Source organism: Ursus americanus, chromosome 21, assembly GCF_024610735.1.
Source record: "Ursus americanus isolate L20-20 chromosome 21, mUrsAme1.1.p, whole genome shotgun sequence".
Lineage (NCBI taxonomy): Eukaryota > Metazoa > Chordata > Mammalia > Carnivora > Ursidae > Ursus > Ursus americanus.
Window position 1 is genome coordinate 56,880,804 of NC_142147.1, and position 25,926 is coordinate 56,906,729.

The 25,926-nt window shown below is 51.6% G+C and overlaps 1 protein-coding gene across 7 annotated transcripts; it reads left to right on the top strand.

Annotated features, from left to right (window-relative positions):
- The first annotated feature begins 797 nt into the window (after positions 1 to 797).
- On the top strand, positions 798 to 24,841 carry ZNF71 (zinc finger protein 71). Of its 7 annotated transcripts, none has more exons than XM_087853309.1 (4): positions 798 to 1,000; positions 5,389 to 5,455; positions 11,773 to 11,899; positions 17,955 to 24,841. In XM_087853309.1, exons 2-4 carry the CDS (start codon positions 5,423 to 5,425, stop codon positions 19,421 to 19,423), a joined length of 1,629 nt encoding a protein of 542 aa, XP_087709435.1. In that variant the 5' UTR covers positions 798 to 1,000; positions 5,389 to 5,422; the 3' UTR covers positions 19,424 to 24,841. The 7 variants fall into 7 exon arrangements, with proteins under 7 accessions (XP_087709435.1, XP_087709437.1, XP_045630171.1 ...); XM_045774214.2 differs by lacking the exon at positions 798 to 1,000 and adding an exon at positions 1,066 to 1,105; XM_087853308.1 differs by lacking the exon at positions 798 to 1,000 and adding an exon at positions 1,150 to 1,247.
- The last annotated feature ends 1,085 nt before the right edge of the window (positions 24,842 to 25,926 follow it).

Below are 25,926 nucleotides of genomic sequence, written 5' to 3' on the forward strand. Positions count from 1 at the left end.
AGAACAGAAGCTGGCACATAGGAAACATAAGAAGGGTCAATATATATATTTTTTTCTTATGATCACTTGCTTCTTTGCATCAGGGTAAATCAGCGTGATCAGCAGGTTCTAGAAAGCTGTGCGGTATTGTCCCTCAGTGCGGTCCTTAGGCCGGGCAGCAGGATGGCACCCAGAAAAGGGTTTTCTCTGCCTTTACCCACGACCCCTCTTTTTCTGGAATTTTCCCTCCCCACTTCTTTCCTCCCCCCTCTCCTCCTCTCCCTCTTCCCTCCTCAACCCTACTTTCTTTTCTCTTTCCGCCCTGTTCCTGCTTCTTGGAGAACTTTCTCTCCTCACCTCTTCTCCCCTTCTCCGATCTTCCTCCCTCCTCCAGGTACCTCCTCCCATCTCTTCTCTTCTCCTCCCTCCCTTTCCCTGCCTGTCCTCCTCCCTACCCCTCCTTCCTAAGCCTCCCCCTCTCCCCTTCCCCTCCCTGACCTTTCTCCTCGCTCTCCCCTCTCGTCCTCTCTCCCCTCCTCCCTCTCTCCTCCCCTCCTTCCTCCCACCTCTCCCCCTCCCCTCCTCCCTCCCACCTCTCCCTCTCCCCTCCTCCCTCCCACCTCTCCCCTCTCCCCTCCTCCCTCCCACCTCTCCCCTCCTCCCTCCCACCTCTCCCCCTTTCCTTCCCCTCTCTCCTCCCCTTCCCCTCTCTTTTCCCCTCCCCTCCCCCCTCTCCTCCCTTTCCCCCCTCCCCCTCGCTCTCGCCCCGCCCTCTCCCTCCTCCCCCGACACACCCCGCCTCCGCCTCCTAGGTCGCCGTGCGACTGGGACCTCCCGGGGATGGAAGGGCGCGATCGGATCTCGGGTGAGCTCGGCTCCGCTCGGCTCTGCTCGGCGGAAGGCCCGAAGGCAGGCGGCGGCGCGCGGGCCTCTGGGTAGTGTAGTCCGTCCGACCGCGCAGGCGCAGTGCGGCCGGGCGGGCCCAGCGGGCGCGGGTCATTGTCCTGGCGGAGCGGCTCGGGTGAGTCCGGCTGCGGGCGGGGCGGGGCGGGGCAGGAGGAGAGGGGGGAGGGGCGGGGTTCCTCACCCCGCTCCCGGTGCGCGGACCGACTCTCGCCCGGGGGAGGTGAGGGGCGTGCGGACCGCGGGCGGGGAGGGGCTGGGGAGGCTTTGAGGGCTGTGGAGAGGGGGCTCCGGTCGAAAAGGAGAAAGGAGGCGGATCCGTGTGCCTGACCGCGTGTGCGCTGGCTCCGCCGTCGTGCCCGTGTGTAAGTCCGCGCGAGTCGGGGCGGCCACCTGCGCGCCTGCTTCCTGCGCGCCTGCCTGCCGTGATGTCTGTGGGTGCGCACCTGTGACCGGTGCTGGCCTGTGCGCGTCTGTGCGCGTGTCCGCCTTCATTCGCGGGGCCAGAGTGCGTCTGAGGGTGCCGGCCCCGGGCGCACCTGTGTCCGGTCCTGGACTCTGGCGCTGTGTCTTTGGGTGTGGGGTGTGTCTGTCTGAGGCCCACCCCCGTCAGCGTGTCCGCCTGTGTCGCGGTCTTTGGCCATTGCAGGGTGCGTGTGTGTGAGTGCGTCTGGGTGTGCCCCCCCAAAAGCTGGACAGGTGGGCCTCGCCTGGGCCCCCCAGAGGCCCCAGCTCCTTCCAGGCCCTCACAGACTTGTCTGGCCCCTCGAAGGCTCTGGAGAGGCTGGAGGCATGTGGGGCTGAGTGGGGTGCTCCTTTTCCTGCCTTTTCCTGCCTCCTCTCAGAGGGCCTTTTTCTGGGGAGTCCTGACCCTTACCCCGGCCTGACCTGGGGTTTATTCGTTCAGGGAATGTGTATTGGCCACTCAGAGTGCTGTTCTGGGCATTTTGCTGGGACTACCTCATTTAGACGCTTTCCAGTAACTCTGAGGTGGGAGCCCTTATCACCCCCATTTTACAGATGGGGAAACTGAGCTCAGAGACTAAGTCACTCAGCTCTGTACCCAGGCGTCTGGGTTCCAGAGCCCCCACGCTTAGCTACCAGACAAATGGGAAATTCTTTTTCCTTTCAACTCATCTGAGACAAAGTTCCAGGGTTTTTCCCCATGGGATTCTCCCCTAGAAACAATGGAAGGAAGGAAATACCAGAAAGCTCAGAGGAACAGGAGGAAGGAGGGAGCCACTGGCTTTGCAGCGGCCCAGATCTCGCGCCACACTGGGTTCAACAGTCCCCAGCCCTGTGCGTGTGTTACCTTACAGAGCCACTGTGAGTTCATGGGCTCCTTTTTAAAAAAAAAAATTTTTTTTAAATTACAGTTTGTGATTCCACTGCTATAAGGACAAATATAATCTGGGTTGGATTACATTCACCTTTTTTGATATTAGGGGCCCTTGGCTCGCTGTGCCTCGTAGTAAGTTGGCTCTGGTTCTGTCCATGTCCCGCCAAAGGAGCAAGTGTTGTTGACCTCACAGTGCAGGACAGGAGTCAGAGACGGCCAGTCCGAAAAGAATACCTTTTAAAAAGTTAAATCTTTTTTCAAACATTGCAACAGTAGTATGAAATTACTGCATCCAGGGAAACAAAAGAATACGAAGGAAATCAATGAATAACGCCTCCTTCTCACTCCCACTTTGTTCCCTCAAGGCACCGCCTGGTGTCCATCATTCCATGGCCTTCCCCAGGCTCAGAAATGCTGCACAGAAGCACACCCACCCACAGGTCCTGGTTTGTCTTTAAGTAGAGAGGTTAAAGTCAGGTATAAAACTCTGGTCTAACTTGTGTTTCTCACTTCGTGACATTACGGATGTGAGTAGATGCAGAACTAACCCCTCCTTTGTAGAGATGACCTGATCCTTCATAATGTGGCCTTTCCCTTACTGATGGGTACTTATTATTTTGTTCCCAGGACTTTTTGTTGGTTGGTTGGCCTTTTGCCTCTATGAATAGCGTTACGATAAACGTCTTTTTTCTGTGTTACAACCTTTTACGCAGAGCTTTTATCGCTATGGGCAGAGTCTCAGGGTTGCTGGGTTATGGGGTTCATATATTGCCAGCTCACTTTCTGGAAATGTGAGGGACTCCCATTCCTTCAGCTGTGTGCGAGAGGGCACATTTCTTTGTGTCTTTGCCAGCACCAGAAGTTTGCTCATCTATTCATTGCCCTCTGTGTTTGGGTGCCTCCTGTGTGCCATACATTGTCCTGGATGCCAGAGACACTGTGCAGAAATGATCATCTCTGCTTCCCAGGGGGTCGCATTCTGGTGGAGGGAAGACAGATGAGGAACTTGAGAACACCTCTTTAAAAAGACAGTTATTGATAATCATATGTGCTGTAGGAAGATGGTGGAGGGGGTGGGGGTGGTGCTGCTTGAGCTCAGGGGCCTGGGGGTGGGGGACTTACTTCTCCAAGGAGGTGACACTTAAGCTGACTGTGAGAAGGAGCTTGCCGTGGGAAGAGCATCCCCTGAAGAGGGAACAGCAGATGTGAAGACCAGTGTGCCTGGGGCCAAGTGTTGGAGGAGAGAGTGTAGTGGGAGGAGGATGGCCAGCAGGGGCAGACCATAAGGGACACATGGGCAGGTGGGAAGACTGTGGATGATTTCTCATGCTGTGGGAAGCCACAGGAGGGTTTTAAGCTGGAGGACATTTTTATTGAGGGCTTGCTACAGGCCAGACGTGGTGCTGTGGAGTCTGCGGATGGGAAGTGGTGAGAGACCTGAGCCCACTGTGGCTTCTTAGCCTCCGTGCCATTGGCAGTCTTTGCTGTGGGGCCCATCTTGTGCAGCTGCACGCTTGGTCTCCGCCCACCAAATGCCCATAGCAGCATGCTCTCCCAAGTTGTGGCACCTACAAATGTCTACAGACATTGCCAAATGTCTCCTGGGGCCAAAATCACCCCCTAGTGGAGAACTGGTGTTCTAAAGGCTTCTGCCAACCTGTCCTTACATGTGAGTTAAAATTACAACATTTGCTTGTGAAAGTGGGGGGCCCCCCTTTGGCCTCAAAAAGATCATTCTTTGTTTTCATGGTTCTTGCACTTTAAGAAACTCATTTGGAAATTAATGATTCTCGGTCCCCATCCCAGATGGTTTGACTCAGCGGTCTGGGCAGGGACCAAGGGATGTGTATTTTGAATAATAGTAAGCATCCCTGGTGATTTCGGGCTCCTTGAGAAATGGCACAGTAGTTAAAGGGCTTTTGTATACGAGAGGACTGCAGGTTTTCAAGTGATTCAGGGGGAGGTTTAGGGAGGCATATTTTGGCTTGTAGCAGAAGGAAAACTTGATTCCAGTCAGAGGTGTTGGTGACACAGTTAGTGAGCTCCTCATCATGGGAGGCATGCAAGTCCTGGCAGGTCACCATGGAGCCAGGACTGAACTAGCATGTCCTAAACTCTAAGAATTTGCGCTAACTTGTGCCACCTGTCCAGTGGCTTTGTCTTTTATTTAAATCGGCTCACTGATTTTTAAAATTATTTATTTTATTTATATCAACTTAGTTTATTATTTATTTTTTTTTAAGATTTTATTTATTTTAGAGAGAGAGCAAACACAAGTGGGAGGGGCAGAGGGAGAGGGCAAGACTGTCTTAAGCAGACTCCTCGCCAAGTGCAGAGCCCAGCGTGGGGCTCGATCCCAGGACCCCTGAGATCACGACCTGAGCCAAAACCAAGAGTTGGATGCTCTACTGGCAGTGCCGCCCACGCGCCCCTAAATCAGCTTAGTTTAAAGGGGCATTCTTTGTGATTGCCATAAACAGGAGCGGGGCATTGCTGTAAGAAAGGAGATACTTTAGACCAAAGCTGACTGCACCCCAGTCTTCGGAACATACTCAACCAACAACAGTAATAATAGCTGCTGTGTGTTGAGTTCTTACTATGCACTATAAGGCCCCAAGTTCCTTCGTGTAGCAGTTAGCTGAACCCCACGGTTACCCCCGTGAGATGTGGGGAATCACCTGCAGGGGTGGGGAGTGGGGCCTCAGACCAGCACTCAGACCTGAGAGGGGGGTGTGAGCAGGGTGGCTGGGAGAAGGCAGAGGGTCCTGTTGCTCCCAGCAGCCTGTGGGAATGGATGTGCGGGTGTGAGGGTGTCTGGGCGTGCATTGGAGAGGCAGCAAGCGCCTAGACCGGGACATACTCTGCCCCATTCCGTTCCCAGCTGTGTAATCTTGGGCCAGTGGCTTATCCCTTGGACCTCAAGTTTTCTCCTCTGTGAAATGGGGTGGGTGGAAGTAGGACTTACTTTGTGGGGCTTTAAGAGAAAGGAGAGATGTCCGTCGAGAGTCTTGCACAGAGGAGGCGTGCTTACTGTTTGTTTTTAAGGGGTGTGTGTGTCCCTCCTTGCCTGTCTCCTGGTGGGTATGTGTCTGTCTGTCCTGTCTGCCGTGAGAAGCAGGCCCAGGCCTAGTCTCTCACTGTGTCCTCTCTCTCTTTCCCAACCATAGTCCGCCCATTCCCGTCACCCTGGGCACTGGAGGGATGGCCACCCAGCTGCTGACTGACGAGGCCCTGGTGAGTCATGTCACCCTCTCACACTCCATTCCAGAGGCTCAAGCCCAAGGGGCAGGACTCCTGCCCAGGGATGACACTCTGACGCCCAAGCCCCCCCTGGGGCTCACTCACTCGGAGCTGTCTCCAGGGGCCTGTGTCTGTCCTGAGGAGGATGGGTCACGTGCATGGATGCTGCTCTCCTCTGCCCTTTCTGGGCCCAGCAGCCCCTTGCCTGCCCCTGACGCTGGCTTCGGTCAGCCGAGGGGGACAGGGCAGCTTGGGAGGGACCGGCTCTGTCCTCCGGGCTTTCAGGAGACAAGTGGGCAACTGGGAAGTGGTGGTTTAAACACATCACATCAAGTGCGGAAACGTCCCCTGCAGCGGGGCCTGGGCAGCACACAGTACCAGACACGTGAATGTCGCTGAGCACCCACACGCGTGGTGAAAGTACACAACACAGGCTGGAACAAGGCCCACATGCTTAGGACAGCGGTTACCTCTGGGGAGAGGGAAGAGGACAGGACGGGCCAGGGCAGCTGGGCGTCTGCGGCTCCCGCTAGTAGGTTTTGTGCTTTAGTGGGTGGTATGCGTATGGTGGTTTGTTGTATTTTTCTCTAAATTTCCTTTTATGCCAGAAATATTTCATAATAAAAAAAATAACACGTAAATACCCCTTCTAGAAAACAGGGAAAACCCAGTAAACTGTAGGTAAGACAATATAATTTACCCATAGTCCCTTTCCCCATAGCTAAAGCATATGGATATTTGTGTAGTCATTTATTTTCTTCCTTCTCTGATTATTACTTTAAAAAACTGACCAAGTTTTGGCTCTGCCATTTTAATATTGAGATTTTTTTTCCCCACCCAAATTTAATCAGTAGGGATTTCCCTTATTTTGAAACTTCATAAACTTTACAAACATCAGTTGTTTGGCTGCATAGTCATCTGGTGAGTTTCACCTTTTTTTTTTTTTTTTAATGTTTTTTTTATTATATTATGTTAGTCACCATACAGTACATCCCTGGTTTCTCATGTAAAGTTCGATGATTCATTAGTTGCGTATAACACCCAGTGCACCATGCAGTACGTGCCCTCCTTACTACCCATCACCGGTCTATCCCATTCCCCCATCCCCCTCCCCTCTGTAGTCCTCAGTTTGTTTCTCAGAGTCCATAGTCTCTCGTGTTTCATTCCCCCTTCTGATTACCCCCCCTTCTTTATCCCTTTCTTCCCCTACCGATCTTCCTAGTTCTTATGTTCCATAGATGAGAGAAATCATATGATAATTGTCTTTCTCTGCTTGACTTATTTCACTTAGCATTATCTCCTCCAGTGCCGTCCATGTTGCAACAAATGTTGAGAATTCGTTCTTTCTGATAGCTGAGTAATATTCAATTGTACATATGGACCTCAACTTCTTAATCCAATCATCTGTTGAAGGGCATCTCGGTTCCTTCCACAATTTAGCTATTGTGGACAATGCTGCTATGAACATTGGGGTGCATATGGCCCTTCTCTTCACTACGTCTGTATCTTTGGGGCAAATACCCAGTAGTGCAATGGCTGGGTCATGGGGTAGCTCAATTTTTAACTTTTTAAGGGACCTCCACACTGTTTTCCAGAGTGGCTGTACCAACTTGCATTCCCACCAGCAATGTAGGAGGGATCCCCTTTCTCCACATCCTCTCCAGCAGTTGTTGTTTCTTGCCTTGTCAATTTTTGCCATTCTAACTGGTGTAAGGTGGTATCTTAGTGTGGTTTTTATTTGAATTTCCCTGATGGCTAATGATTTTGAACACTTTTTAAAAAAAAATTTTGATGCTGTAAATAGTCTATCATAAAAGTAAAAGAAAATTCCTGGTAGGTGAGGAAATGTGTGATCATTATAAAGAGCTTAGAAAAATCCAGAAGAACACAGTGAAGAGAATCAGAGTGACCTGTGATCTTACCCCAGGAGATAACCACTATTGAGTGTTTGTGTGTCTTTCTTTCCCTGGATGCATGTTTCGTAAAAATGAGAATCACCCTGGCTAAGCAGTTTTTATATCCTGTTTTTTTTGTTGTTGTTGAAGCTTTCATCCTAAGCATTTCTCCGCATAGTTAAAAGCTCCCCATAACATCCATTTTAATGGCTACGTAAGAATTCCATCGAAGGGTTGTAGCTGGTTTCCTTTGTGGTTCCCCTGTTGTGGGACATTTATTGGTTTCCAGTTACTCGAGATTACGAACAATGTCAGGAGGGACATGGCTGGCGCATAAGTCTTTCCGTGCATTTCGTATGATTTCTTAGGGGTGCTTCCTTGAGGAGGAATCCTGGGTGGGGTGTTTCTGAGGCCTTCATGAGTGTCCTAGCGCTTTCCCCACCGGTGGTGGCAGTATGTGTTCCCGCCTGGCTGGAGGAGAGGTTTGCGTGGGCCCGTTGTCAGACTTTCTTCTGCACTTGGGATATACATGACACATGGTATAGACTTTGAGCGGGATGGGTGACAAACGGCGTCACACTCTCTCTGAGTAGCATTGTCTGTATTACTAGTGAGGGTTTATTTTCAGGAAATGTTTGTTAGCTGTTTCTGCGGGAGGGTAGCTTATCTGTCTTGCGCTTTACCGTCTACAAGACTCTCAGTATTGGAATTTCAGGCGCGCGCGTGGGTAAGTAGTCGTGGCAAATATTCTTCCCAGGCTCGCTCTTTGTTTCTTCATTTATTCTACATTTTTAAAATACAAAAGCATTTCAGATTGTTAAAACCAAATCTGCCTCTCCTTCTGTGCTGTCATCGTTACCTTTAAGGTCTCTGTTCGCAGGTCACACATGACCTGTATTTTCTTCCTTTTTTATCATTTGGATGATAACCACGAACTTTGGAATCTTTTACATCTCCCTGAAATTTAATTTGCTGTGTGAACGTGTCGGTTTACTTGTCTGTGACTTTCGGTTTGTCACGTCTTCGTTTCTGTAACCCCTTTATTGGGACGCACCCCGCCTACCACAGCACGTGCAGTTCTAATCACAGAGTGGTGTAGCGGTCACCGCAGTCAGTTCTAGAACGTTTTCATGAGGCAGACAGGAAATGTGTGCCCGTTAGCAGTTATTCCCATTTCCCCAGTGACCCCCTGGCCCTGGCAACCACTAAGCTACTCTCTGTCTCTGCGAATTTTCACATTCAGGCCGTTTCATGTACATGAAACCACACGCTGTGTGATCTTCTGTATCTCCTTTCAGCATGATGATTCTGAGGTCCCTTCATGTGGTAGCACGTGCGAGCGCTTCCTTCCTTTTCAGGGCTGAGTAATACTCCACGGCGGCGAGAGGGCACGTTTATTCACTCATTCATCAGCTGATGGACATTTGGGTTGTTTCCACTTTCTGGTTATTGTTAGTAAAGCTGCAGTGAACGTTATGGGTGTTTTGTTTGAACCCGTGTCCTCATTTCTCTTGGGTACATGCCAGGAGTGGGATTGCCCGCTCCCGTGATGACTGTGTTTAACCATTGACAGAGCTGTCGGACTCTTTTCCAGAGCAGCTGCACCATGTCTTCATTTTTAACTTGTCTGTGCTGGTTGTCTCGATTTGTTCTTTTACCTACATTATTTAGGAGGACTCCAAGAGCTTGGTGCATTTGCTGTTAAGCTCCACTTCTAGGGGAGGTCCGCTCTCTGCCCTCCCAGCGCCCTTTTGCAATAAGGTGTAGGCTCTAAGACTTCCAAGACCGTCCGTTGTGGTTTGGGTGCATTTCTGTGCACCCCCAGCCAGGCCTGGTGCACGGGACCTGCTCAGTAAATAGTTTATTGAGCGAGTGAGTTGAGAGGAGACATGCTTAAGGAAGATTTTCTGAAGGAATTATCATATAAAAAATTTAAAATAAATTTTAAAAGGGGGCAGGAGGAAACTTTTGAAAGTGATGGCTAAGTTTAAGATTGGAGTGGTGGTTACGTGGGTGTATACTTTCCAAACTTATCAAATTGCATTAATTAATATTCACGGCTTTTTGTATGGCAATCATACCTCAATAAAGTGGTGTTTTTTAAAAAAGAAGTAATTATTAGCAGGACTGGTCAAAGGATGTATTAGGTCAAAGAATCCAATAATAATATCATATAATAATTATTATTAATAGTAAAAAGTATACGTAAGATATATATGAAATGTCAAAATTAATCAAATGATGATAGCAAAAGGTGGCATTCATCGAGAGCTTCCTGCAGCCGTACCGGATGCTGTGCTGTGAGCATATATGCATTACCTCACTTAACGACCGTGTCACCCGCAGAGGGGGACATTGTTAGGAAGCCCATTGAGCAAATGAGGCTCAGAAAGGTTGAAACAGTAGCCCAAGGAAACACAACCTAGGAGGGACAGAGCCAGGATTTCATCGCAGGCTACCAGACTCCCAAGTCCAGATCCTTTTTTTTTTTTTTAAATAATGCATGCTATCTTTTTTTTTTAATATATATTTTTTTATTTATTTATTCGACTGAGATAGAGACAGCCAGCGAGAGAGGGAACACAAGCAGGGGGAGTGGGAGAGGAAGAAGCAGGCTCATAGCGAAGGAGCCTGATGTGGGGCTCGATCCCGTAACGCCGGGATCACGCCCTGAGCCGAAGGCAGACGCTTAACCGCTCTGCCACCTAGGCACCCCTCAAGTCCAGATCCTTAACCACTGCTGGATGCTGTGTCTGCATCAAGTGATGGTGGCCCCTGAGACGGGGAGGCCAGCGTGAGCCCACACTGGGCAGGCACTGGAGACAGGGAAAGAACTGGCCAACAGATGAGTTCTCCTCCCTGCGAGGATGAGCCATGGTTCAGGGTCCAGGGTGGGGGTGGTGTTCAGTGCACTGGAGGGAGCCAAGGACCTGTGGGTGGCAGTAACAGTAGCTAGTGGTTATTGAGCACCTACTGTATGTAGGTACTGTTCTGAGCAGCAAACATGGATTAACTTAATTCTCATGGCCTCCTTATTCATCGATCCATTTATTCATGCATGAGCTATTTATTGAGCGCCTACTGATGCCAGGCACTGTACAAAGTGCTGGGGATATCATAGTGAGCAGGACGGATGTATTGGTTTGCCAAGGCTGCCATAGCAAAGTACCATAGACTGGGGGCTCACAATGCAAATCTGTCTTCTCACGGTTCTACAGGATGAAGTCCCCACGGTCAAGGTGTCGTCAGGGCCATGCTTCCTCTGAAGGCCACAGAGAAGGAGCCGTTCCAGGCCTCCCTTCGAGCTTCTCATAGTTCTGGGCTTGTGGCAGGATAACGCCAGTCTTCAGATGGTGTTCTCACTGTGGGCATGTCTGTGTCTAAATGTCTTTTTTATAAGGACGCAGTCACGTAGGATTAAGGGCTCACCCTACTCCAGTATGATTTCATCTTGGCTCATTACATCCGCAGTGTCCCTGTTTCCAAATAATGTGCATTCTGAGGTGCTGGGGGTTCAGACTTCCACATAGGACTCGGGGGTGGGCATAATTCAGCCTACAACAAGTGCTTCGAATAGGACCCGGCCCACAGCAGCTGCATAATAAGTGGTAGGTCTTGTCACCGTGGTGGTTGACGTCATCCCCGTCGTCATTTCCTGCCGTGCTACAGGATATTCATTTTATCCACAGGGTTTACAGCATCCGCTGGGAAGACACTGAGGCTTCCACCCCAGGAACTCCCCACTGTTGCCCATGGCCTAATCTGCCTCTTAAGCCTCAGGTCTTGATCTAGCCTCCCCCCACAGACCCAACCACTCACCGGCCCCTCCGACTACATTCGGTGTCACCTTTCTGAAGTCTTCCTGGACACCCCCTAAAGCTGCCATTGCTCATGCACCTGGAGGATTTCGTTCGTACCTTCACGGTGGTATTGACCACATTGCCGGTCAATCATGTCTGTGTTCGTGTGCCTCGTCCACGAGGAGCTAGTTCTTGAACTTTCTGTGTCTGTCTCCCAGCACCTGGCTCAGTGCCTGCAGCTCCGTAGGGGCTCAGGACAGTGTGTGGAGCTAGTAGGTTCCATCTAGGATTCTGTCTTTATTGAGCAACTAATGCACATGTCCATTCACAGGGTTATGGTCATTATACCTTTGATTCCTTCTCTGTTTCTAAAGTGCGTGACTTTCTGCTCTGAACAACCTTATATTTGTTTTGTTTCTCTGTCAGAGGACCATCCCACTAGAAGTAGGTACCAAGAACACTGAGTGGTCGGTCCCCTCAGAACTCTGCACCTTGTTGAAATCACTCCAGATACATCCTGTCTGCCTCCCTTAAGTCCTCTTGGCTTTTCTGGCCATTTCTCCAGACCTCTGTGAGCAGGGCCCTGCGGTGAGTGGTTGTGGGTTTCCTCTTTCAGGAATCAGTGACGTTCAGGGATGTGACAGTGGACTTCACCCAGGAGGAGTGGCAGCAGCTGGAGCCTGCCCAGAAGGACCTGTACAGAGATGTGATGCTGGAGAACTACAGGAACCTGGTCTCGCTGGGTAAGGGGGCAGCTTCGCTGAATTGCTCACCATCGGCCTATCACTTGAGGACTACAAAGAAATAAGAAAAAGGATGGACAGATTTGACTATGTAGAAAGTTTAAAGATAAAAATAAAGTTGATAGGTAATGAAATGGGGGAATAATATTTACCACACGTATAATAGCAAAGGATTATAATTATATAAAGAGCTCCTAGAAATAAACAAGAATGAAATAAGAAACAGAATGTTAGAAAGGTAGACCAAACATAGGAGCTGGCAGTTCATAAATGTAGAAATATACAAAATCACACTTTATAAAAGATTTTAAAACCTTACCAATAGTCAAAGAAATAGTTTTTGCCCGTGTGGAATGATAATAGCCTATATCGTGAAGGTGTAGGGAAAAGGACTTTCTCATTTTAGGAATATAAAGTTGGGACAGCAATTTTGGAGGACAGTTTGGCGTTATCAACAGATTTTGAATGGTTGCATTTTTAGGGATCTGTCCGTTAGCTATCTTCCTGTGAGTGTGCAAACTTTTACATAGGAAGTAAAGGAGAAATGACCTAAACGCCCACCCATACAAGACTGACTAAACATATCAAATCGTGTCAGTAGGATGGAGACCATGTAGCTCATCAGAGACACATGTTCTTTGTAGACGCTGACACGGAAAGACGTTCCTTAAACCACCAACTTCCGGAACGAGCATGTATTCCCATTTCTCTTACAGCTTTCATGAAGTATAATTGTCCTACAATTAACTACACGTATTTAAAACAAACAGTCTGATGCATTTTGACATCTGTATACACCCAGGGGGAAACCATCCCCATGATCCAGATAATGAACATATCCGTTGCCCCTTGGTAATATCTCCCTGTGCTTCCCGCACCCACCCTCCATTCCCTGGGCAACCACTTTACGTGTAAGTGCTTTAGGGCACCGTGGTTTAATTTGCGTATTCTGGAATTTTATATATGTGCACTCATACAGCACATACTCTTTTTTTTTTGGTCGATTTCTTTCACTCGGCATAATTATGTTGTATGTATGAGTAGTTCACTTCTCTTTATTGCTGAGTAATAGTCTACGTCACGGATAGGCCACGACTTGTTTTCCGTCCACTCGTTGATGAACATTTGGGTTTCTCCAGTTCTGAGCTGCCACAAATAAAGCTGCTGTGAACCCGTGCGTATGGCGTCCACTGTGGACCCTTCTCTCCTTTCTCTTGAGCAAACACCGGGGAGTGGAATGGTTGAATCCCGTGGTAGGTGTGTACTAACGTCTCAGGAAACTGCTGGATGTTTTTCCAAAGCAGCGGTACCATTTTACATTTCCGCCAGCGGAGCCCAGGAGTTCCAGGAGCTCCGTGCGCTCGTCAGAGCTTCGTATGCGCAGTCTTTGTCATTTTAGCCATTCTCGGGGGTGTGCGTTGTTGCTGTTTTGCGTGCTTTTGGTGGCCTGTCTGAGAGACCGTTGCCTGACCGAGGGCCACTAAGGTTCACTCCTGTGTTTTCTCCTAAGACTTTTGCAATTTTGGCTCTTCATTTAGGTCTTTGGTCCATTTCGAGTTAATTTTCGTGAATTGTGTAGGAAAGGGGTCTAATGTCACTCCCGAATGTGGGTATCCAAGTGCCCCGGCACGAACTGCTGCAGAGCAGAACACTTTAATTAGATGTAGTCCGATTTATCCATCATTGCCTCCGGCATCATGCTTTTGGTGTCGTATCTAGGAAATCTTTGCCTATCTTAAGGCCACAAAGGTTTTCTTCTATATGTCGTATAGTTTTAGGTTTTGTGTTTTGTTATGTGATCCCTTTAGAGGTAATTTTTGTAATCATGCACAGTGTTAATTGAAGCTCATTTTTTCCCCATCAATTGTATATCCAATTGTTCCACCACCGTTTGTTGAAAAGACCGCACTTTTCCACTGGAAAAATTTCCACTGAATTTTCTCCACTGGATCGCCTTTGCACGTCTGTCAAAAATCAATTGTCCGTATATGTATGTGTGGGTCTAATTCTGGGCTCTGTTCTGTCTCCTCCTTTTGTGTCTGTCGTGACACCAACACCGCGTCATTTGATCTGCTCTCAGTGTCTGCCTTTGTGACCTGCGCTCAGTCTAGACAGCTTGCTCCCCTCATGACCCTCTGAGTGTTCTGCCCAGTGCCTGTGAATTACATGGTGTGGGTTTCGTGGCTGGCTGGGGTGAGAAGGCACTGTTCCCAGCCTTGATTGGCTCTGGGTACATTTTCAAATCCTTTGGGTGTGTTTTCCCAAGCTTGGGTAGTTTCCATGTCTGCACGTTCTGACCAGGAATCTGATGCTGGGGGAAGGACCTCGCAGATCTCCAGGGCACTCTCTCTGCTCAGGGAGTCTGTCGGGCTTTGCCTCAGTGTCCAACCCCCTCTCCCCCAGGCCGCATGCAGCAGTTTGCAGCCTTTCCTATGAGTAAGCTGGGTGGTCGTGGGGTCTGCCTCTCTGATCCCACCTCTCAGGTAACATTGCCCTTTATTGGCTGATGTCCAGTGTCTTATAACCTTCATTTTATATATTTTGTCCTCCCCCCACCCTTCCCCATTGCTTTAGGCTGTAGACTGAAGGGAAATCTTATCCCTGTTACTCTGCCTGGGCCAGAAGCCCCATTTGAGGGGAAAGAAAGTGTGCATACATATGTGTGTTTGCATAAAGGTATGTTGTATGTACTTTTTACAAAAGATGTGCACTAGGGAGAAAGTTCTGAAAACACACACCAAATGGTTAACACAGGTGAGATTGCAGGAGACTTCCGTTTTATGTTATTTTTTGATGTTTGATGTTTAATAACAAGTGAGAATTACTTTGTGGTCGGAAACAATCGTAGAATTACAGAATATGGGAAAAGAAACTGTGAAAGACAAGAAATCTACTACCACAACAACATCCCTATTTAGACCAAAAGGAAAGAATAGCGTTTTGCACATGAGTAGCTTTTTGCCAAAGTGGCCTCTGCAGACACTGTCCTGTTATCATTTCCCTCGACTGCAGCAAGTACGCCCACATCCACGCACTTCACCAGCCGCACGTCGTCGGTGCTCTGCTGTTTGCCAGGCGTCTTGGTGAAACGCCGCGTGGCCGGTTGGTTTAATTTGGCTGACGCTGAGCTGTGTATTCACAGCTTTTCATAGCTAAGGGCTGACTGTTTGCTTTTCTGCAAATGGTCTCTCCTGACGGGTTTTAATCCATAAAAGGGAGGCTGCCTCCTTTCCCTTGCTCCCTTAGATTGCAGGATGTGCTGGCTTTCTGCCTCCAGTCTCCTGACTTCTCAAGTTAGTATTTGCTCCAGAGGACTTTCAACTGTTTTCACAGCTGAGACTTTGCCTGCTTTGATCTCTGCAGCCACAGCCACATGATATCCCAGCGCGGTCAGACCCCGTTGGCCCCACCCCGATTCGCCGTCCCCTTCCTGTCCCCACCCCATGGCCTTCACGTCCCATGCCACCATCTGTACTAACAGCTGAACAGCACGTCACACCCCAAGGCGACTGAGCCACAGTCATTCCCCTACCTTAACTATTTCTCACATCTTTTCCTCTGGAATAGGAAAGCAACGCACAGCAAAAACAGTGACTCATCAGGGCCCGTGGCTCTGGGATCAGACCGCTTGAATCCCAGCTCTGCCTCGAGTGTGCTGTGACCTTGAGTTTGTGACTTGCTTCTCAGACCCTCAGTTCCCTCATCTGTAAAATGGGCACAATCTTTAGTACCTAACTCGCATGTGGTTTTCAGGGCTGCATGGAATGATCCATGCAGATGGCTTAGTACGCCAGGCACGTTGCAGGTGCCCAGTGAAGGTTCATCTGATGGCTTCTGTGTGCCAGGCACTGCTCCAGGAACTGGGCCTAACAAGGTCCATGTCCTCATGGAGCTCACTTTCCACAGGGAGGCTGGCAATAAACAGATCCAGGGACAGACAAAAGTTGCCACAGACCTTAATGAGCGCCCACAATGAAACAGGCAAGAGACTAGCATGAGGGGTGTTCCTTTCCACTGTGGGGTGGACAGGGAAGGCCTCCCTGTGGAGGATGTTAGCTGAGGGCTGAAGGATGTGCTCCATTGGAAAGGTGGGGTGGGGCAGTGACAGGCGCAAAGGCCCGGAGGCAGGAAGAACTTGGCATGGACAACTTGGCAGGGAATAAAAAGGGAACCACAGGGCAAGTGTGGCTGACAGCAAGTGAGCAGGAATGGATGGAGACAGGTTAGGATCGGGGGACCTGGCTCGTCCTAAGGACCCTGTAGGCCGGGGGAAGGTGCTGGCTTGGATTCTCAGCACACCGGGAGGACACTGGAGGGTTTGGTCTGACTCTTAAGAAGATCCTCTTGCTACTGAGTGGAAAGTGTGTCGTAGAGGGGTGAGGGTGGTGGGTCTTGCTGCGTTTCGGGCAGGAAATCCGGGGTGGCTAACTGGATCATCGGCAGGGGTGATGGCGAGATTCGGTCTAGTCCAAGCTGTTGTGCGTGTCCAGTGGCACTAATTAGCGGTCTGGATGACGGGAGGAAAGGGGTGAATCAAGGGTGACTGCTACATCTTTTTTTTTTTTTTTTTTGAATTTTTTAAGTGGCAAGTGAGACCTAAAACGTACCATTTTAACCTTTTTAGGTGTATAGTTCAGTGGCGTTGAGTACATTCACACTGATGTGCAGACGCAACCATCCATTCATAGAACTCTTTCCATCTTGCAAAACCGAAGTTCTGTCCCCATTACACACCCTCTCCCCACCGCGGCCCCCAGCCCCTGGTGCCGTGGTCTACTTTCTGTCTCTGTGAATGTGATGGCTCCAGGGGCCTCACAGGACTGGAGTCATACAGTATTGATCGTTCTGTGTCTGACTGACTTTGCTAAGTCTCTTTGATGAGGCTTTCTTTTTATCGTTGATTTTGGAGGGGCAGGGGTTCCCAAACCACAGGTTCTGAATGAGATGTACTAGGCTTGCAGTATCCAAGAGGACACCAAGTAGGCTTTCGAACATTCGTCAGCAGAGCCAGAGGAGGTCTGGGCGGGAGGTGCAAATTTGGGAGGCCTCAGCATGTGGAAGATACTGAAATCTGGACTCCCCTGGCATGGCTTGGCATGACTTAGGGGAGGGGTCTCAGACGCCCGTGGTTGTGGGCTAGGTCAGGGTTTAAATGGGGCAGCAGGAACAGCTGCTGCTTCACCCCGGCTTCTTGTTGCCTTGGAGGAAGGAGGGCCCCAGGTGGCAGTATCTTCTCATTTTTAATGAGATTTTTGTGTAAGATTTCATGTTTTTTAAATGTTGTGAATGAAGCCGTTAGACCCATGATACAGAGTCTGGAACTTGGAAGCGTCCCCTAGACTGGAAATAGAGATTTAGAAATGAACAGGATACACGTAGGGGAGGGGATTGGAGCCGCGGCATGGCCGGGACTACCAGGCAGGGACAGATGTGCAGAGGCAGGAGGGCCTGGAACCAGCTCTAAGGGACACCTACCGCTCCGGGACTGGGTGGAGGAGGGGAGTGAGGGGCACTGTGTGGGACAGGGAAGGACGGAGCTTGGCTGGCCGCGGGGGAGAGGGAGGATAAACAGCACGTGCCACACAGAGGTCAGCTGTCATCTTACTATTTCTAATAAAAATTGGTGCTTTGGGAAGCCTAGGTGGTGGGGGGTATTCAGGATGAACCCTGGAAGTAGGGAACCCACTGCATTAAACCTTGCTGGGGTTTGCAGAAGCCTCAGGTCTGCTCCTTCCAAGCTGTCTTACCTCCTGTTGTTTATCTTCAGACATGTCTCCTCCGAGCTCCTGTCCGCCGGCGTCCTTTTCACTGCTCTTCCTTCTCCCGAAGGGACACTTCTAGTTCCCTCTGCTCCCCTCATGTCGCTTCTGCTTCCTTAAACCACCTTTGTCACCAGCTCATTGCTTCCCTTCCGATCAGCAGGTTGTCATTTGCGTCTCCATCGTGCCCTGCTGTGTCTCTGATTTCCTGTTCTCATCCATCCATGGCTTTGGAGGTTCCTTACTCCCAGCATTGTTAACTCCATGCATTTCGTCTTCTCTTTCCCCTCCCCCAGACTTGGAGACTAGACCTGAAATGAAGGAGTCGGGTCCAAAGGAGGACAGTGCAGAAGACAGACCGTCCGCTGGGGTGGTCGTGGAGGGACCCACGAGAAATGGTGCCCACGGTCTGGCCTTTGAAGGATCATGGACACAGGGTGACTGGGTGGAGAGGCAGCAGGGAAACACAAGGACCTGTCTGGAGCGGTTGGAGGTTTCCCAGAAGCGAGGCCCCGCGTGCCGGGAGTTTAAGGCATTCACCCACCAGAGCTCTGGCCCGGTCCCACCATGGCCGGAAGGCCCACGGGAAGAGGGGGCCCGGCCGTTTGTCACGGGTGCCAAGACCTTCTCGAGGGACCTGGACCTCAGTCAGCCATCCAGACTCGATGTGGAGAAGAAATCCTACGACTGCAGCGCGTGTGGCAAGGCTTTCAGCCGGAGCTCGTCCCTGATGAAGCACCAGCGGATCCACACGGGAGAGAAGCCCTTCGAGTGTGACGTGTGCGGGAAGCACTTCATCGAGCGGTCGTCCCTCACCATCCACCAGCGCGTGCACACCGGAGAGAAGCCCTACCGGTGCGGGGACTGCGGCAAGGCCTTCAGCCAGCGCATGAACCTCATCGTGCACCAGAGGACGCACACGGGCGAGAAGCCCTACGTGTGCGACGTGTGCGGGAAGGCCTTCCGCAAGACCTCGTCGCTCGCGCAGCACGAGCGCATCCACACGGGGGAGAAGCCCTACGCGTGCGGGGACTGCGGCAAGGCCTTCAGCCAGAACATGCACCTCATCGTGCACCAGAGGACGCACACGGGCGAGAAGCCCTACGTGTGCGACGTGTGCGGCCGCGCCTTCAGCCAGAACATGCACCTCACCGAGCACCAGAGGACGCACACGGGCGAGAAGCCCTACGCGTGTAAGGAGTGCGGCAAGGCCTTCAACAAGAGCTCGTCGCTCACGCTGCACCAGCGGAACCACACGGGCGAGAAGCCCTACGTGTGCGGCGAGTGCGGCAAGGCCTTCAGCCAGAGCTCCTACCTCATCCAGCACCAGCGGTTCCACATCGGCGTGAAGCCCTTCGAGTGTAACGCGTGCGGCAAGGCCTTCAGCAAGAACTCGTCGCTCACCCAGCACCAGCGGATCCACACCGGGGAGAAGCCGTACGAGTGCTACATCTGCAAGAAGCACTTCACGGGGCGCTCGTCCCTGGTCGTGCACCAGATGGGCCACACGGGCGAGAAGCCGTACGCGTGCGGCGAGTGCGGCAAGGCCTTCAGCCAGAGCGCCTACCTCATCGAGCACCAGCGCATCCACACCGGCGAGAAGCCATACAAGTGTGGCCAGTGCGGGAAGGCCTTCATCAAGAACTCTTCGCTCACGGTCCACCAGAGAATCCACACGGGCGAGAAGCCGTACAAGTGTGGAGAGTGTGGGAAGACCTTCAGCCGCAACACCAACCTCACGCGGCATCTGAGGATCCACACCTAGGGGGGCAGCTGGGGCACCTCGTCCTGGGGCTTTCCACACCGGGGGGGTGGGGTCCTTCACACCGCGGCATCGAGATGTTCGGACAGGGTCGCCCACGGGTTAGAGGAGTCCTGCCCCAGAGGGGCCTTCCGCCTAGGGCCTTGTGGACAGGCTCCCTCCCTATGGGGCACCTGCACGTCCACAGCAGAAAGCAAGTCCCTCTGTGTCTAACGCACTTGGGACTGTGGTCGGGGGCACGGTGGCTGGAAACTCCCAGGAGCTCCAGGAACCCGGGCATCAGGGTTCCAGGCCGTGGGAATGACCTGTGAGAGCTCAGACAAAGCGTTCAGTGTCTCTGGGGCGACGCTCAGTAGGAAAATGCAGGAGGAGGTTGGAGGGGAGGTGGACTCGATAAGTGAGCGTGGGGACATTTCTGGACCCTAATCTGGTCCAGATTCAGGTCGTCACCTCTCAAGAGTTCCCTCCTGGGGTGGAAGCCAGAGGGGCCCTCCTTCCGTCCGTCCCCAAGCCGCCAAGCTGGCAAGTTGTAAATGGGCGGGAAAAGGTGGTTTTCAGAGTCAGCAAATAACACTAAGCACTTCAGATGCCGAAGTTTCTCAGAGTGTTAAATTTTTTAAAAATAAAACTTTTAATTAAGAGAGACCGGTGTCATTTTAAACAGTCACCAGGTGCAGAAGATACAGGCACTCGTGGTCCCGTTAAGATCCGCCTCAGTGCCTGTGGGAGAGGGGGAGGGCAGGCCACCACCAGCAGGCCTGATTCTCAGGTTTAAATACTTAGTAAGTTTGCGTCTCTGAGCACACTGTCCGTTTTTATGGTGATTTTTGCAGTTAAATTTGAAGGCAGCTCCGAGTGAGTTTCCTAAGGCTGACCTGACGCTTTGTTTACACAGAGCTCTCCCCCAGAGTCTCTTTTCTCGGGGCCTTTGACGCTGCCCTTTCTGTTTTAACACTCGCTGCTACTTGTCGCAAATGTCCCGGTATTTCCGAATGTCCTGTGCTTCCCGACGCCGGTGTCCAAGAAGAGTAAACGATTCATCTGAAGAGATCATTTATATCAGTAAGCACTTTGTGTTGTGAGTAGGAAGAGCAGCTGCTCACGAATGCATCATCAAGGCGGACAGCTTTTCGGATGGGTGTCTGACAGCCGGGTGGGCATCAGGATAGGTTTGTTCCAGACGCGGCATCAGGAGTGTGACTCTGGTGCTCTGGCTTTCCCTTCCTGTGCCGGCCTCATCCTTGGCCTGGCTTCCCTCATGTTTCATGGTGGTTCCCAGAGCTTTTTCTCAGTCACGTCCCCGTGGAGACAGACCTCTTACAGTGACACAAAAGCCCGAAGCTTCATTCTGTGAACTCACCCACCAGTGGATTGCTGTGACCAGAGAAGCGTCGTGTGTGGATGGGCCAAATCTGGGTCTCTCCCTCATCCCTGAAATCGTGGTAGTGACCCAGGTCTTGAGCTGCCGTGTGCCCTGATGTGGCCGTGGGGTCATTCCATCCAGAGCAGAATCTGGGGGAAGAGGGAGGATACAGAGAAGGCGGCCCCGTGGTGTTATGCCACGGGGGCTGAATGGGGCTTAGAATCGCGTGGCTGCTCTGGCTTTAATCATCAGAGGGAGGTCTTACTGCACGTGGCACTTCCTTTGGGAAGTGCTGTCACTGCCGTGGTGACCAGGAGGGCCCTCAGTCCCCTCCGTCGTCATCCATATTCCCTTCACCCGGCCACAGGGCAGGGGCAGGGGTAGCGGGGGGCCTGGGACAGGGGGTTGGCCAGGGGCACCCCCAGGAACTGAGAGATGCGGCCGCTTGTCTGCTTGTCCCGACGTGGCTGGAATGCCCCATCCCCACGCTTCCCTTCCTGTCATCTGAACGAAATGTCGCCCAGTCCACCTGCATGGGGATTGGCGGGGAGAGGTGGGGGTAATAGCATTTGGCAAATCCAGGGCAGCACGTGTGGAGGCCTTTGTGGTGAGCCATGACAAGTGTGAAAGGTGGCCGGGGAGAGTAGGGAGCCCGGCCGTGTGAGCCCAAGCACGTTCTGTCCGACCCCTGTCCCCCAGTGGCGGCCTCAGCCTGAAATGGGGCAGTGAGAGTCTGACGGGGCTCACCTGTCTCCCGGGTGGACCCAACAATGCCGAGCCTTTGGTAACAAAGCCCGCCTTCCTGTCTGTCTCCTGTCTCTATCTCACCTCCTCCCACCGCTCTACCAGGGCCTGGGGGTTAGTGCTCTGAGGAGGCAAGTCTGGTGCCTTAGGACCTGGATCAGAAGTGGCTCCCGTGGCTGGCTCCCACGGGGATCCCACGGGCTGGGAGTGCCGTCTGCTGTGTGTCCGGACCAGGTGGCCTCCACCCCCACCGACTGTGGCAGACCCGCGTCAGTGTGGTCAGGAAGGGACGTGGGGAAGCTTGTCGCCTCTCCGGCCCTTCTGGGAGCCAAGAGGCCAGGTCTCTGGTGGCTTGTGCCCGCTGCCGTTGTCTTCACGCCGCTGTGCTTCCTTCTGCCCTGTCACCTGCATTGTCCCGGGTCCACCCTCAGCTGGCATCTTCCCCCTGCTGGTGACAGGAGGCCCTCTGCTTCTCCCTGCTCCACGTTCCCTTGCCCGGCCCAGTGCTCTCCTGGAAGGGGCGCAGGGCAGGGACGGGGAGGGGTGAGGCGAGGAGCGCCAGCTCCCATTTCACTCACTGCCACCTGATCCCTGAAAGTGGGATGGGATGGGGGAAACCGAGGCCTGGGACAGGGCCGGGCCCCGGCGGCACCCATTTTACAGCAGTTCCCCAAGCCGAGGAGGGGGTGCAGCACCGAGCAGGGATGAGCTTCCCGCGTGCAGGGCTTACGTTCTAGTGCCGCCGGGCAGGCAGCGGTGAGTGGGCTGGAGAAGCCTGAGATGCGGAGTGAGGCTGTGGAGGGGAGCCTGGTGGCAGGAGAGCAGCAGAGCCAGCCAAGGCAGGAAGCCCGTCCAGGTTGGGTGGTCAGCAAGGCCGCTCAGGAGCAGACATCTAACAGGGACTGGAAGACGCCAGGGGACTTTTAGCAAGGCAGGTGAGATTCCTCCCGAAGGGCCCAGAAGAGGGGGTGTGAGATTCAACACCGATCCTCATAAGGGGCGGTGGGAGCATCTCGTCACTACAGTTAGTGTTTGCCGAGCACTGGGCTCATGCCTAGGACGTGACACAAACGCTGGCGTTCTCACCACAGCGTCCACTGCGCAGGTGGGGAAACTGAGGCTCAGGGAGACTCAGAGACCCGAGTGAGATCACACAGCCTGAACGTGAGGGCGACAGGGGTCAGAGGGGAGTGGGGCTTCGTTGTGGCAGAGCCCGTGCCCCGACCCCTGGACAGGCCACCCCCACGCCTTCCCTAGACGCCCGAGAGGAAGGCAAGTCATATTTTCATAATTTTATGTAACGTTCTGGAGTCGTGAGAATGAGTCAGTTCTTGTACGAATGTAGAATGGAACATAGTAGTCCGTGCTTGAATCGAGCACCTGCTGTTACTGTCACCATCGATGAGAAACAAGCCCTCACTCCGTAAGGGAAGGAAAGGGGGCAGAATAAGGGAGCCAGGAGGAACAGAGGCCCTGCAGCCAGACTGCCTGGGTTCAGATCCAAAGTCTGCACTTGCTGCGTGACTCTGGGCAAGTTTCTTGACCTCTCTGAACCTGTTTCCTCATTTGTCAAGTGGGGGTAATACCAGTCCTCACCTTATGCGTTGGTTGTGGGCAATAAATGAGAGGATGTATGTACAGCATGGAAAACAGTGTTGTTGACTGAATGGTTTGTGTCCCCTTGAGAGATAATAGGAATCTTTTGTATAAATTTACTCTGGCACGGAGCTCCTCAATCTCCTGGAGTTTCCTGGAGTTTGGGTGATAGCAGTGTCTGCTATTCTGATGAGGTGACTCCGGGTGGGCCCCTGGAGGGTTGGTCATCGGAAACACCAAGCCATGAAGCTTGGGCATTTCAGCACCGCCCCCCCCTTCTCTAGTGAGGGGAGAGGGACTGGAAACGGAGTTAACAATTGGCTGCGCCCAGGTGCGGAAGCCTCCACAAAATCCCGAAAGCACAGCCTTCTAGCTGAGCTCAGAGAGCTTCCAGGTGGTGAACACATCCACATACTGGGAGGGGGCGCACCCCTGCTCCGTGGGGACAGGAGCTCCTGCCCTTGGGACCCTCCCAGACCTCTCCCTGTGTGCCTCCTGTCCGGCTGTGCGTCCGCGTCCTCTGTCAGATCCTTTTATAATAAGCCAGTGACCTAGTGAGTGAACTGTATCTGAGTTCTGTGAGCCCCTCTAACAAACTGAGCAAACCCGAGGATGGGGACTGGGAACCTCTGATACACAGGTGACCGTCTGGGCTTGTGAATGGCCTCTGACACCGTGCACAGGGGGAGCCCTCAACCAGTGGGATCCGACGCTTCCTCCAGGTAGACAGTTGAGGGGAATCGTAGGACACCCAGCTGATGTCAGAATGGCTGGGGGTGGGGGGACCCCCACACATCTGGTGCCCAGAAGTGGGATGTTTTTCTACTCATACTTCAATATAAATATAAAACGTAATATATATAATACACATATATAATATATACATTGTATTATATAATTATACAGTAATTAATATATATTACATAATATACATTATATAATATATGTAATATATGTACAATTTATGTAAAATAAGATAATTTTGGGTGTATATATAAGATACATACAATGTTAAAAATAGAGCTACCCTATGACCCAGCAATTGCACTACTGGGTATTTACCCTAAAGATACAGATGTAGTGAAGAGAAGGGGCACCTGCACCCCAATGTTCAAAGCAGCATTGTCCACAATAGCCAAACTGTGGAAGGAGCCGAGATGCCCTTCAACAGATGACTGGATAAAGAAGATGTGGTCCATATACAATGGAGTATTACTCAGCCATCAGAAAGAACGATTACCCAACATTTGCAGCAACATGGATGGGACTGGAGGAGATTATGCTAAGTGACAGAAGTCGAGCAGAGAAAGACAATTATCATATGGTTTCAGTTATATGTGGAACATAAGGAATAGTGCAGGGGGGAAGGGAGGGAAATCTGAAGGGGAAGAAATAAGAGGGAGACAAACCATGAGAGACTCTTAACCATAGGACACAAACTGAGGGCTGCTGGAGGGGAGGTGGGTGAGGGGACGGGGTAATTGGATGATGGGCATTGAGGAGGGCATGGGTTGTGATGAGCACTGGGTGTTATATGCAACTGATGAATTACTGAAACCTACATCTGAAACTGATGATGTACTATATGTTGGCTAATTGAATTTAAATAAAGTAAGAAAAAAGATATATACAATGAGCTATATGATAGTATATGATACATAATAAAATACATGGTATATATAATGAGATATATATAATAAAATACACACGTACAGTAAGATATGGCTTGTTTTTCTGGAGAACCCCAAAGGACACAAGGTCCCTACTTAACCATTACCTGCCTGATTTCCCTGTTTGAAATTGTAGCTCCATCCCTGCTTCATGATCCTGATCCAGACTACAGCCTGTCTTCATACTGATTTTAATGTTTGGCATCTGTCTGCTTCACTAGAGTGAGGGCAGAGCTGGGGATTTGGTCGATTTTGCTCACTGTTGTTTCCCCAGGACTCACAACAGTGCCTGGTACACAGTAGGCACTCGGTAAATGCTGAATGAATGAGTCAAGGATAGCACTCAGTAAATGCTAGCCAGCTGGATAATGAATAAGTGAGTACGTCTTCCCAGGTACCGCACCGTTCTCTCCAGACCTAACACGGTTCCTGGACACCTGGATGCAGCTTGTGTCCCTTCATCCCACAGGAAGGAACATGGGAGGCAGAGTGAGCCGGTTGAAGATGTGAGGGTTTGAATCATCTCAGCGGCGTGCGTGGGGGCTGCCGGAGTTGTCTGGTACCTGCCCTGGGCGGCTGAGGGCTGACCAACAGAGGTTGGAGTGTGAGGGCCTGATAGAGAAGGTTCTTGGGGTGTGGGCGCTCTGGATGCGTTGTCTGGCATTTGAAAAGCATATTTACAGATGAGTTGTTTGCTGTCTCTAGGAATTCGCTAGCTCTGGGAGGGGCAGTCTCTCCAGTGTCAGCAAAGCCCCGAGAGGTGAAAGTGGCAGAAAACAAAAGGCATGGTGAATACATCATTGCCCTAGTCAGAGCAGGGGTGGCTGGACAAGGCTCCCTGCAGGCCTCTGGCCAAGCGGCAGCCAGAGGGAGGGGGCCCTTCTGCTTTTCCCGCCTAGACACTGCCCCACTGTTGGGGACCCCACCAGAACCTCAGGGACCCAACACGCCTACCCCAGAATATGAGGAAGGGTGTCCTGGGTCAGCCAGCTCCCCCTCACAGCCGTGGATTCGTGGCCTGGGAGTGGTCAGACCAGGAGCCTGATAGGGGAGGAGGCTGGTGCTGCAGAAACCCAGTGAGGCAGTGGTGAGCCTTCCTAGGCAAAGCCAGGAGTCCCTTGGAATCTTTGGAA

Bases quoted from the DNA above. Each gene is read 5' to 3' on its own strand.
- ZNF71 (XM_087853309.1), top strand. From the start codon at position 5,423: ATGGCCACCCAGCTGCTGACTGACGAGGCCCTG. The intron at 5,456-11,772 runs GTGAGTCATGTC...TTCCTCTTTCAG, and splicing joins TGCTGACTGACGAGGCCCTG to GAATCAGTGACGTTCAGGGA. The intron at 11,900-17,954 runs GTAAGGGGGCAG...CCCCTCCCCCAG, and splicing joins CAGGAACCTGGTCTCGCTGG to ACTTGGAGACTAGACCTGAA.